General features: G+C 37.4%; 1 protein-coding gene across 2 annotated transcripts in view; it reads left to right on the plus strand.

Moving 5' to 3' along the window:
- LOC128858585 (structural maintenance of chromosomes protein 3) overlaps nucleotides 1-12,341 on the plus strand; it is a 36,915-nt gene extending 24,574 nt beyond the window's left edge. Inside the window, exons 6-8 of one of the 2 annotated variants that reach the window (XR_008454035.1) lie at nucleotides 11,051-11,265; nucleotides 11,422-11,503; nucleotides 11,680-12,341. Coding sequence is in view for 1 of the 2 variants with exons in the window: in XM_054094977.1 (XP_053950952.1) it covers nucleotides 11,051-11,263 (213 nt within the window). In the remaining variant the exon portion in view is untranslated. Of the gene's footprint in view, nucleotides 1-11,050; nucleotides 11,266-11,421 lie in introns of both variants that reach the window. The other variant, XM_054094977.1, reaches the window with a different exon arrangement.
- The last annotated feature ends 2,169 nt before the right edge of the window (nucleotides 12,342-14,510 follow it).

Genomic DNA, 14,510 nt, shown 5'->3' on the forward strand with positions numbered 1-14,510 from the left:
ACTACCTCATCAGAGGTCGTCTTGGATGCTGACTGAACTCGGCTTGGCCTGAAAAGAGGGGTGTTGGGACGTGCACCGCTCGTCGTGCTTGGCTCGTGCATCCAAAAAAAAATTTTTACTAAACTTAAGGAAATGATGTACATTCATACACATGAATTTAACGTTAAAATCCAGATTATTTCCTAGTTTTAAGGAAAAAACGGCGTAATTTTAGTAATTTTTTACTATGAAGTTGAATCTAATTTTTGGAGTATGAACACATTTCAATTTCTCTTCACATTTTATTATTGGTTTGGAAAGAAACGATGCAATATTTGTGCATATTTTTGCATGAATCTACATATGTAAATAAATAAATAATTGGCGTGTACACTTCTGTTAGGTGTTTGGCCGAGCTCCTCCTCCTATTTGTGGTGTGCGTCTTGATGTTGTTCCACAAATGGAGGGACCTACAGTTTCAAGCCGACTCCGAACGGCAGATATTTTTATGAGGAGCTTTTTCAAGGCAGAAATACACTCGGAGGTTTGCCATTGCCTGCCGAGGGGCGACCGCTATTAGAAAAATGTTTTTATTAATTTTGCTTTCACCGAGATTCGAACCAACGACCTCTCTGTGAATTCCGAATGGTAATCACGCACCAACCCATTCGGCTACGGCGGCCGAATACATACATATGTATTTAAGAAAAAAAGGAGCGAGCTGGAGTAGTTTTCCCGTTAGTTTAGCATTAGTTACTAACCATGGTTTATTCCTTTATATCAAGTTTTTCCCAATTCACTGCTATTGTTGGACCAATGCGCGTCGCTAACCACTCCGTTCTTTCAGGTATTTTATTTGACATACAATATATATTTTTTTTGAATATACGGCAATGATTTTAAAAGTCGTCTGCTGGAAACTATTCATCTATAATAAATTGTCTGTACTTTAAAGCACCAGTAATAAAATTAAAAAATTTTTTCCATTTATTCTTGATGATTGAATTATTTACACCACTTAGAACATGAACTATTTCGATATTACTAAGGACATTAATCGTTAAATAACTTCGATATACACTATGGTCCAGTTCTTTATATATTCTGTTCGTACTGTTTAGTGCTCTTTTCCAAATTTTTTGCTTGTTAGTAATGCTAATACAATTCAGAAATATTTTGCTTATTTCTGGCCACTTTCTTTTTTCTAACAGCGTTTCGTCCCATTTCTAATTGGAGGCCAGCCAATCCTAATTGATTTCAAACCTTAGTGCAGAAAATATTTTTATTTAAAACTATTTTTGTTAGTTTATTGACAGTGTCGAAATAGTGTCTTATTTGTTTTTGTTGCTTGAGTTTTTGTTTTTCCAATGAATTTGAAGTTTGTTTTTATTAATTTCATTTAAATGGTGTCAATAAATATGAATCAGTATTGAATTTATTGAACACAATTGAATTTATTTTCAATGTCAAAACTCATTCTTGACATACTGTATAAATTGAAAAACAGAACCCCTAAAAACCCCTCTCAATGTTCATCATTGCATTAAAACAAAATCAAAATAACAAAGATATTTACGGCGTCAAGCATCTTGTAAATATGAGAATTATTGTACATACATTTGAGCCTCACACAAAATTTCACCAAAGTATTTAAAAAACTAGTACCACAAGGTGCAGGTTATTTGATACTTAAAACAAAGGACAATGAGGATGAAAAAGATGATAAAGAGGTGGCTAATTCTGATGCATTTACTGGCATTGGTATTCGTGTGTCCTTCACAGGAGTGGATGCGGAAATGCGTGAAATGAATCAATTATCTGGTGGTCAAAAATCGTTGGTTGCGCTGGCATTAATTTTCGCTATTCAAAAATGTGTAAAAAATAGAATTGCAGTTGAACATTTCAACAATTCCCTTCAGCAAGCAGCTTGGAACTCAACATCCCCCATAACCAAGCAACAACACCCCCATATATCTCTTGTGGTTCAAGAAACGCTAAAAGAAAAGCGCCTGGCGAGAAAAATGGCAACAAAGCACACCCGAAGACAAAAAAACTGAACTCGCTCGTACAAAAACTTAAAGAACTCGTTAAAAAAGAACGTGACATTGCACTTTAGAACCACCTCAGTAATCTCGATGCATTCCCCTCCTCTCAATACTCTCTATAGAAAGCAACAACAACAACAACAGCAACAGTCAGCCATCAAAATGGAAAATAATAAGTGGGCTAAATTAGATCTTGAAAAAGCTCATACATTTGCTCTTCACTTATCCCAAGTCTTTATACCACATGCAATTAAACCCTAAGCATTGCTAAAAACGTCTAATACAACCTGAAACTCGCACAAACTGGAAAAAGTGCTGAGAAAGTGGATTCTTATCGCCTCATCAGCTTAACTCACTCTTTATTATTATACTTTTACCTCAAAGACTGACACGTCTTTGTCAAAGAACAGTCTGAACTCTATGAAGGTTTAGCTGGCGAGTTTTGTTTGCACACAAGATCTACAAATCACAGAAGAAACTATGGTCGGAATTTTTGCAGATGACACCGCCCTGCTCGCTATAGACTCCTACCCCGAAGTGGCTTCCCTTAAATTCTGGAAAAGACTTAGTAAAATAGCTTATTGGCTGAAAGACTTGAAAATAAAAGCTAACGAGATGATATCTACTCAAGTTACCTTTACACTCAAACGAAACACTTGTCCGGCCGTTAAACTCAATAATGTAATCATTCCCCAAAATAATGTTACAAAATATCTTTTCATGCACTTCGATAGTAAACTTACATGGAAAATGCATATTTTCACCAAAAGTAAAGAACTTGGAATTAAATTCCGAAACCTATACTGGTTATTTACTCGAAATGCTCATGCTTTTCCTACACTACATCTTAAAACCAATATGGACCTATGGCATTCAACTCTGGGGCCCTGCAGCTAACTCTACTCGAAATACTCCAAAGATTCCAGTCAAAAACCCTAAGAATGATTACAAATGCACCATATTACATAACAAATGGCCAAATACATCGTGATCTCAAATTTCACACAATAGCTGAAGATATAAAAAAGCTTGCCACACTTCACAATAAAAGATTTTAATCACGCACAAACCCTTTAATCACAGAAATAATGCCCAATCCCATCTCTTTTAACAGACTGAAGAGGAAGTCAACAATGAACTTATTATGCTAATAAGCAAACATTTTAGAAATGGTTGCACCACTGGGTGCTTTCCATACATTTCTAATAAAATGTCTTAGTTTAAAGTACAAATATTGCTGAATGTTAAAAAACGGATTGCAATAAATAAATGGATTCACACAAAAAAAAAAAAAAACACACACCCAACCAAGAAGTTAGTGCGAGGTAACAGGCGGGAACATAGCTTTCTAAGCGATCGAAAATCTATAAAACAAATAATTAAGCCTTGCGTTTCTTATGCTTCTAAAACCTAGAAAATGCATAAGGCGGATGAAGAAAAGCTTAACATATTTGAGGGAAAACTTACGGCACATCCTTATAAAAGGGGTCTCCCAAGGAAAACCTGGATTGACGCTGATGATGGCGCCAAGATCTTTGCACTGAAAAACTAGAGAGTGTCTGCAAAGGATCGCGATCGTGATCGAAGCTATGGAAGGAGGCTAAGGTTCAATCTCGACCATCACGCCAACAATGATTATTTAATGGTTCCTTGCATAATTTTATTACGTAAATAAGCTTCGCTCGGTTATTACGAGTATTCTATTTATTTTCATTCAATGTTATCCATAGACGATGTGTGGTAATGATTGGGAGTAAGTGTTCGGGACCTTTCATTGCATCTCGAGGCAATATTTTGGGACCTCTATTCTTAGTTCAGTTTTCACATTTTCTAAAATCTGCTATTTTTTTTTAATTTAGAAACAATTAAATTAAATTTTAATTTACACATTTCAATACATTTGTTACCAGCTTTAATTCTTACACTTGGGTTTGACCGTGTAAAGCTACGGAACTTCGAGCAAAGAAGGGTATAAGAAGCTGTTTCTAGAGGGGAAAAGCAATCTACAAACCGCACAAAAGCTAGTAAATTGAATACTAACCAAGATGTAAGGCCCTAGAGCAAAAGGTTATCAATACTTGATGTTTCTTCTGATACTGATTTTTAGAATTATTTAAGAACAATTTAAACTGTATCGAATAAGCTATGACTGCAAAATATAATACTATTTTTGGTTTTTAATATTTTTGTTAAAAACTCTATTATAATTCGATACTATGTAAATTCATGTATTAATTTCTGTTAATATTTGTTTTACGTAAGAAAAGGGCGGCCGCCGTAGCTGTTGTTGTTGTTGTAGCAGTAAGAGAAGCCCCGTCAGTGTAGAGTATATCACCGGTCGTCTTCGTCAGTCTCATCTAAAGGTAGGCGCAGGAAACATGCTGTTTCGACAGGTTGGGTCCAGAGGGAGAGGGGTGTTGGATAAGTGGGTTCTAAAGGGTGTGTGAAAAGGTGGTTAGTGTCTTGCGGGGTGCCTTCACATGCCGGACATAAGTTAGGTATGTCGGAGTCAATTCTGAAAAAGTAGGAGTTTAACCTGCTGCAATATCCAGAACGTAATTGTGCCAGTGTTACGCGTGTCTCACGGGGAAGCTGGAGCTCTTCATCTGCAATGGGTAGCGCTTGGACTCCGATTACGGCATTCACTGGACGGGAGCTTATGAAGGTGGTAACAGTCTCCCGGTGGATTTCGTTTAATGTCTGTCTAAACAGTGTCCGATCCAGTTGCTCTCTGTTTGTTTTATCCAGGATCTCGTCGGCGTAGTGTAGTAGATGTCTCCTGACGTGCCTGGGAGGCGGCTCTGGCTCAAGCTGGTGACTGCAAGGGTGAAACCTACGGTAGCACCCTAACAGGAACTGCTTGTTGAGCAGTTTGTTATGCTCCTTGACAGGTAGAATATAGGCCTCGTTGTGAAGGTGTTGTATTGGGGGCATCAGGAGGTAGCCCGTCGCTGTCCGAATGGCATTATTTTGGCATGTCTGGAGCTTTATCCACTGCGTGTCACTAGTTCCAGTCGAGCAGACAGACGCAGCATAGTTTAAAACCGGCCGGCCGATTGCCTTAAATGTCGATATCAACAATTCTTTGTCTTTGCCCCAAGTGCTGCCGGCAAACGATTTAAGGACCTTGTTGTGATTTTGGACTCTATTGGCAATTGCAGTTGTATGCGCAGAGAAGGAGAGCAAACTGTTGCAGGTTAAACCCAAAATTTTGGGATTGTTTACGTGCCTACCGTTCGGAATTCGAAGAACGTAGGTTCGAATCTCCGTCAAACACCAAAATAAAGAGTTTTTTCTAATAGCGGTCGCCCCTCGGCAGGCAATAGCAAACCTCCGAATGTATTTCTGCGTCATGAAGAAGCTACTCATAAAAAAATGATGCCGTTCGGGGTCTGCTTAAATCTGTAGGCCCCTCTATTTGTGGAACAACATCAAGACACATGCCAGATCGCGATAAATGCTCGAACAAACGAGCGTTCGCAAAAAGGCTGCCTTCGTTTTTTTTAGAAATCGAACGAACAGCTTGTGCTCGCCGTAAGTGCGATAGCGATCGTTCGCCATTCCAACTATGGCATGTGTTTCTTTTCTCAGCATAAAAATAGGCAAAATACCAAATATTTTTTGTTACATTCTTAATTAATTAGTATTTAAGAGAATACATATATGTTTTTATCGACAATATTATTCAATAACTATTTATTTTTTAGTTATTTAATGACTCTTTGTGTTATTTTTGTGATAGTGTTTTGTTGTACGGCATGGTGCTTGGTTTCGAATGTTGTTGTACAGAATACATAATGCGTGATTTTTTAGCTATTATGTTTTTAAACAGTTGGTTTAAACAGCTGACGCACGTTTCGGGTTTTGTTTCACTGTCAAACATTTTCAGTTTGGTCTATAATTTAACCATGAATCGTCTTAGAAACGAACAACGCTTGCAAATCATTGAATTTTATTATAAAAATGCGTGTTCTGTTAAGAAAGTTTAGATCCACTTTTTTATCGAAAATTGTGTTTAGCGACGAAGCTCATTTTTGGATCAATGGATACGTAAGTAAGCAGAATTGTCGATTTTGGAGTGAAGATCAGCCAGAAGAATTGGAAGAGCTATCAATGTATCCAGAAAAAGTCCCAGTTTGGTGCGGTTTATGGGCCGGAGGTATCATTGGACCGTACTTCTTCAAAGATGCTGCGAATCGTAACGTAACTGTGAATGGTGAGCGCTACCGTGAAATGATATCCAACTTTTTTTTGCCCAAAATGCAAGAACTTGACTTGCATGACATGTGGTTTCAGCAAGACGGTGCCACATGCCACACAGCACACGTAACAATGGTCTTGCTGAGAGGCGAGTTCGGTGAACATTTTATTTCACGTTCGGGACCTGTCAATTGGCCACCCAGATCGTGCGATATAACGCCTTTAGATTATTTTTTGTGGGTCTATGTTAAAGCTCATGTCTATTCAGACAAGCCTGCATTAAAGCATTTATATGTGAGATTCCGGCCGAAACATTGGAAAGAGTATGCCAAAATTGGACTAAGCGGATGGATCATTTGAAGCGCAGTCGCGGTCAACATTTGCATGAAATAATGTTCAAACATTAAGGGGGGATTCTCATTCCCCGGCTTAAAAAAATCGATTCTTGTTTATTATACTTTCAAACAACTCTGCAAAATTTCATGACAAAATTCGTTAAACTGACGAAGTTATGCGTGATCAATGAACTCGGCGCGCTCCATAATACTGAGAAAGCGCGCGAGCTATAGCAATAGTTTTCTCAAAACAGCATTTTTCTATACGGCCGCCATGATATCTCGAGAACTATTCGGTTAATTGCTGTGAAATTTGACACGAATCTCGAAATAATATATGTCTCTATCATAAAATACGGAAAATAAGATACATACATGACTTTTTAAAAAACAAAACTTTGTCTTTCAAGCATCGCAGTTATATTATTGGGTGTGCAACTAAGTTTTAAAGGATTTAAAACATATAGTAATACTAGTGTCAAATTGTACTGAGTATTTGTGTAACGAGTTTCATGTGAAAGCGTCATCATTAAGTGTCGTTTCTTAGTTTGTGTCATTTCGTCGAAGTGTAAACAAAAAATTTTGTTATACAAAGACTATGTCAGCTTTTGTGCCTACAAAACTTCATTCGCGGGAAGCATTGCTATTTTGCTTCTATCTGAAGAAAAGTGCAGCGGAAAGTTATCGGATGCTGTGTGAGGCTTACGGTGAGAATGCTCCATCAATTTCAACCTGCGAGTACTGGTTCCGACGATTAAAAAGTGGTGACTTTGACACAGCCGACAAGGAGCGCGAAGAAAGGCCACTAACTTTTGAAGACGCCGAATTGGAGACAATTTTGGACGAAGACCCGTGTCAAGCCCAAGAAGAACTTGCGACAACGTTAGGCGTGACTCATCAAGCCATCTCAAAGCAGCTGAAAGCCATTGGAATGGTCCAGAAAGTCGGAAACTGGGTGCCTTACGAACTCAAACCAAGGGATATCGAACGCCGTGTCACTGCTTCCGAAATGCTGCTTCAACGATACAAAGCGAAGTCGTTTTTGCATCGCATTATTACTGGCGATGAGAAATGGATTCACTACGACAATCCGAAGCGCAAGGCAGCGTATGTTAAGCGTGGCGAACCCGGACCATCGACGCCAAAGCCAAATATCCATGGCAGCAAGGTAATGCTCTGCGTTTGGTGGGGCCAGAAGGGAATCGTTTACCACGAACTACTGAAAAGTGGTCAGACGATAAACGGAGCACTCTACTGACAACAACTTATGCGATTGAAGTGAGCAATTGCGGAAAAACGTCCGGAATGGGAAACCAGATATGAGACATTGATCTTTCATCATGACAATGCTCGGCCGCATGTCGCACAAGTGGTCAAAACCTATCTCGATTGTAGCGGATGGGAAGTTCTACCCCACCCGCCTTATAGCCCAGATCTTGCACCATCAGATTACCATTTGTTCCGGTCGATGCAGAATGCCCTTACGGGAGTGCGTTTCACTTCGGTTGAAGGTATCCAAAATTGGCTTGATGAGTTCTTCGCCTCCAAAAGCGAGCAGTTTTATTGGGACGGAATCCGTGCATTACCAGAGAAGTGGGAAAAAGTTATAGCTAGTGATGGACAGTATTTTGGTTAAAATAGGTTGTACCAATTTTTAACAATAAATTTTTGAAATCGAAAAAAAACCTTTAAAACTTAGTTGCACACCCAATAATTTTCGAAAATTTTTTTTTCAATAGCTCATACTGAAACTATATTCATAAGGAATAAAATGCCATTTGAATTGTTCCTTTCAGACAACCTGGAGCTGAGTTATCGTGGCAGCCAGCGACCAGGAATTTTCATAGAAATTTCACCTCGAGCGTTGTCAAAGCCACCATTTTCAAGAAAATCGACCAAAAATTATATAATGCATAATAAATATGGCTGTAAATTTTCCAAAAGATTCAACTGATAGTTTTCTCAATAAAAATTCGTAAAAACCCGTATTTTTTGGCGTTTGAAATGGGAGTCCCCCCTTAAATTATATGGACTGTACTATCGATTTAAATAAAAATGCCATGCATTTTTCTGAATTTTACGTTTTGAAAAACTTTCCTATACCTCTTAAAAAATCACCATTTATATTCTAACATGTTTAAGATCACAAAGCCATAAAAACAACTTAATACCAGTTAATAATATTTTTGAAACAATTCAAACGCAAACTCTTAAATATCTCAATATAAGAAAAAATGGATTTAACACGTTGGCTGCCAATGTATCACTGGTAATCATTTCAGAAGCCTACCCCCAGGTGCCAATGTATCACCGGTGATCATTTCAAAAAACTACCCTCAGGTGCCAATATATCACCAGTGATACACGCTTAGGCCCCTAGATTTTAGGGGCTGGGACCCTAACGGAAGGAGTTTTGGGAAAATTGAAAAATTTTTTTTAAAAGAAAAAATATTTTATTTCATAGTAAAATACAAAGTTTTGAAATATATTAATACGAAATTAAAAATGAGAAAATTCAATTCAATTCTGGAAAAAGAAAAAACTATATTTTTTGTTTTTAATTTTAATGGAGTTGTTGAAAATGTTTAAGACATAGGTATGGTGACCTCCGACATTGGGCGCAGTATGTTGCCACTAGTTTGGCCTTCTTCCTGGCGACTGACGACGAGTTTGTCGTCTTTAGTTCTGAATAGCACATGCCGCAACGATGTCTCTTGCGCCTACCATCCTTTGTTGCTTCTGTCGACGTTATTAAAAGGTGTTTTCCCATGAAAAGGATAAAGCTTTGACGAAAGTCAGATATTTGCATTTTATAAGTTTTTGACACTGTTTCAGAAGTGCGAAGTGAATGAATTTGAGCAAGATCTGGAACCGGTTACGAGCCATAACTTGTGGGACGAATGCGTTTTTGAACAATGTGCTTGGTTTCCAATAGTCGGTTATTGCAGGGTATTTTACCATTCCCATATACATGACTATGGCCAGAAACTCCATGATCTCCAGGCGATCAGTATCTTTCCACATATTCATCCTATTGCTGCTGCGAGTACCGATGCCAGTTACTTGAGAGTTTGCATTCCTATTTGTCTCTTCAACAATAATATCCAATATCTCATCGGTCAAAAACTTTCTGTAATATTGAAATGGCGTACCGGCATCATATTGCAAAACCTGGGGTGGATTGGTAAATTCTTCTAATTTCTTCAAAGTCTCTCCGGTAGCAGGCGAGGTCCATGCTGTCGTAGTTTTCGTCTGTTCTTCATCAGCAGTATTATTAACATTTGTAGCACTAACATCGAGGTCTTCATCAATACTGTCATCACTCCTTGTATCACTGCCTGAATCTGGGATGTACTCATCTTCATCTGGACTAAAATCCTCACCACTAACACTGGAATTTCCCATTGAATTCAACGCGTCACGTGTTTCCTCGGAATTCATAACTTCACAACTTCACTTCACTATATTTCACTGTAATTTGCAACCAACTGCTCGCTATGAACTCAAGTTTGATACTGATTTATTTTTATTTACTTCTTCGAAATGTGATGACCGGTGATCACATTTCAAAAAAAATAAGAATAGTTTAAAAAAAACGGCAAGTGGTCACCGGTGAACACAGCACAAAAACGTGCTCATACGCGTCAGGAGCGTGACTTTTATTCCTGGTAAAAATATCTCGTTAAAATTCAAACGGGAACATGATTTTTTTTTGCTTGGCACCTGGGGGTAGATTTTTTTTGTGATCACCGGTAATACGTGGCAGCCAACGTGTTAAACCACTTTCAAAATAAACGGCTCAAATAATGTGCACTGTAAAGGCCGAGAGCGAAACAGTAGTGGTGACCTACACTAAAACGTGGGATTCACCGAGAACACCCTCGACCTTCTTGGTAGCCCTGATGCAGCTTACTTGATATCAGCTGGACAACTACTGGAAATCCGTCTAAACTTCCTAGCAGAAGCACCTGTTTTAACAAACGATCGTGACCACATACACCAGTGGTGGGGAAAGTAAGTCCAACGGGAATGCCTATCTTATGAACGTCTTCAACGAACGACTTAGGAAACCCGGAGGAGTCAAATCGCCCGATATCTCTCCTTTCCCCAGTAATGAAGACATTTTAAGCCCAACTACCCCCGGTCTTAACTAAATGCTTGAGCCCAACTACACATCAACATGGCTTCTGCAAACTGCCTAAACACTGGCCAGGCATTTGTAAACCGCTTCAATGACATAATAATAATATCATTTCTTTAAAGATCTCTAGGGGTCCTGTTACCTATTTAAAGACATAGGTACAATTGAAAGGCACTCGTCACTGAAAGAAACTTTACATTCAAGTTTTATTCATGCAATATATACTTTTAATAGTATTTTGCCAATTTATAACAATTGTTTCCATTTATCCTAATATCCAATAAAACTATATACTACATTTTATTTCCTTAACCTTACATTAATTATATCCACTAACATTTTATTTTCAGGCGCTCGATGCTCAACATAGAAAAGCAGTCGCAGATATGATACATGAATTAAGTGACCAGGCTCAGTTTATAACAACAACATTTAGGCCAGAACTTCTAGAGAATGCTCATAAGTTCTATGGCGTTCGTTTTCGAAATAAAGTCAGTCACATAGATTGTGTTACCAAGGAGCAAGCAAAAGACTTTGTTGAAGATGATAATACCCACTCCTAGATGTAATAAATTACATTAGAAATAAAAATTACTTTAATAAAAAATATATGTTTATATAGAGTATATTAGCGATCACATAGTGATTAAAATTCCACCAGTTTTATCTTTATCTTTCTCTTTATCCTTCTCTCCCGGAAACTACATTTTGCCTCATCTAGAAAGGACGTTAGTTGTTAAGCACATGTATACAAGCAGAGGTGCATGCGCTCAAGGGAATCAGTCTTAAGTTGAACTGTAAACGTAACGTGCAAAATAACATAAGCTGAGTGACATTAAAATTAATCAATTATGTTATATCTTCTTCTTTTATATATAAAAATGAATGTTTGTCTGTATGCCATCGATGAACTCAAAAACTACTGGACCGATTATTATACAAATTGGTATATGCATATATGTATTTTCCCACGGGGAAGGATTGTAGAATAAGCTCATTGATGCCGAGTAGCAAAGTAGCAACTTTTGCCCCGTTCAACCGATATTAGCAGCCAAAAACATCAATGTCAATACCATCAACTGCACCATTCAGCATGGAATACCCAGTGAAATGACAACATAAAATTCCATCGATACTGTGGCGAATCAACACGAGGTTGTCAGCTATCCAACTGAATTCTTGAATTCGCTTGATTTTCCACGCATGCCGCCGCACGTTCTTACATTGAAAATTGGCGTATCTATCATTCTTCTCCGAAATATAAATCCACCACGACTTTGCAACAGAACCAGACTCTCAGTCAAGAAAATGATGGACAATGTTATCGGGGCAACAATTTTGACGGGAAAATTTTAAAGGCGAAGACGTACTGTTGCCACGTATCCCAATGATCCCGACAGATATGCCATTCGAATTTCAACGTTTACAGTTCCCGGTGCGACTCGCTTTCGCAATGACTATTAACAAAGCACAAGGACAATCGTTACAAGTGTGTGGATTAAATTTGGAGAATCCATGCTTCGGACATGGACAACCCTATGTGGCTTGCTCACGTGTCGGAAAACCTCCTGATTTATTCGTCTACTCACCAGATGGAAAAACAAGAAATATTGTGTATCCCACAGCCCTTCAATAAACTTCGTAATATCACAATTTTTTCGAAATAAACAAAATGGATAAAATGGTATAGAATGAATTGAATATTTCTGTACTGATTTTTCTTTAAAGTTATTCTTCTTAAATTTATTTTTTTTATTATATTTATTTGGCGTACAGCTAGTGAGTTATATAAATAAATAAATTTAAGGTTTGTCCCCGTACTTTTCCTGTAATAATTTTAATTACGTATCCATTTTAAGTCAACGTGTTTGCAATATTTTGCGCACTAGATAAAAATTCAACAAATTGAAAATAACGCGAAGTAAAAATAAAATTTAGCTTAGGGTATATTCAGAAACGCATTATAAATGCGCAGTAATTGCAGCGCTGGCAGCACTGCCAATGTGACAAGTGTTGCAATTGATAGATTGGCAGTATTAAAATTTTTCCTGCAAATAATGCGCGACGTTTGATACAAAAATGGCGTTTTCGAACGCGATGCATTTGCAGTACTGCCATATTTGCATTTCTGAACGCATTGCCAACACTGCAAAAGTACGTTGCGCATTATAATGCGTTATTGAATATACCCTTAGTTCAGCAAAAGTTTGAAAATTCGAAGTGAGTATTTGCTTTCTTTTATCATCATTGCGCAAGTAAACATTTTTTCCCCCAATTTTCGTATTATGTGTATTAGTAAACTCAACATACAAATGGTTTTAATTAAGTCTACCCTGTAACTAGTTAGGAATACCGCTTCCCGTTTTTGTCTGAATTATTGGTTTCCTCCATTTCTTTAAAAAATTTCGGTAAGTTTTCGCCGAGGCCTGGTATTAAGTATTTGTAAATCCATTTTTAAAGTTATTGTTATAATCTGTTTATGAGGTTTTTGCACAGTGCAATATTTATTAAAATTTTGGAACTCTCTATTCGGAAATTAAACCTACGATGACAAAATATGTGCAAATATAATATATATGGGGCATTCTTTCTGAACGTGAGACCCCCTGCCCCCAGAATAGATTTTGACGAAAAGAGGTCTATGAGGGCTTAAAATGTAGGTAATTATGTTTACTTTCGAAAGCAAAGTGGCACTTCTTGAAATTCAAAATGGCGGATCCTTCCTTCCTTATACTCCACAAGCTTGCTCACAAGAAAATTTTGCTTGCGCAATTTAAGGAAGATCGTGTTCTACGACTTATACAACCTTTAGAGCCAATTTAAAGACTTAATTAAATGACAGGTGTCACTATTGCTGTCAATAATTGAAAAGTCATTTAATTAAGTCTTTAAATTGGCTCTAAAGGTTGTATAAGTCGCAGAACACGATCTTCCTTAAATTGCGCAAGCAAAATTTTCTTGTGAGCAAGCTTGTGGAGTATAAGGAAGGAAGGATCCGCCATTTTGAATTTCAAGAAGTGCCACTTTGCTTTCGAAAGTAAACATAATTACCTACCTGTCCCCACGACAGTCGGTTCTACGTAACCGGAACGACCCGGATTTATATCCGGCCAAGGACTGTCACTTCAGCAGTATTCCTCGTATATGCACGGGGAATATTTATGCTGCTACAACAACAACAACCTACATTTTAAGCCCTCATAGACCTCTTTTCGTCAAAATCTATTCTGGGGCAGGGGGTCTCACGTTCAGAAAGAATGCCCCATATGTATATACGGTATGTTAAGAATGAGTTTTAACAAAGAAAATGAAAATTCTTCAGCTTTGTTAAGAAATTTAATTTATTAATATATTTTTTCCACTTTCTGAGGGAGTGCGCAAAACAACAAATTGCCTGTCACATGCATATATGTATATACACATATATAAATAACAGTAAGTAGCCTAGTAAAAAGTTCCGTACTGGACATTTCTATGCTCGGGGAAATTTCAAGTCATTATTTTTTGTTCTCTCATAGTAGGTTAATATTGAATTAGTATGTTCCCTTCCGTATGAAGTAGTTCAATTGGGAAAAATGCACATACAGTGTATCACTAAAGTAAGTATGCAGCGATGATTTCACCATGGTACAAAAGAAATAAAACTCAAAAGTAACACTACGAAAACAAAATACAATTTTATTTATTTTTCAAAGTCTTATATACATATTTACAACAAAAAATAATATAAAAGTAATTCTTGTTTTAGCCAGATCGGCTTAATATGAAAAAAGTCTTAAAATCACATCACAAAAATAAGTATGCATTCAA

Source organism: Anastrepha ludens, chromosome 3, assembly GCF_028408465.1.
Source record: "Anastrepha ludens isolate Willacy chromosome 3, idAnaLude1.1, whole genome shotgun sequence".
Taxonomy (NCBI): domain Eukaryota; kingdom Metazoa; phylum Arthropoda; class Insecta; order Diptera; family Tephritidae; genus Anastrepha; species Anastrepha ludens.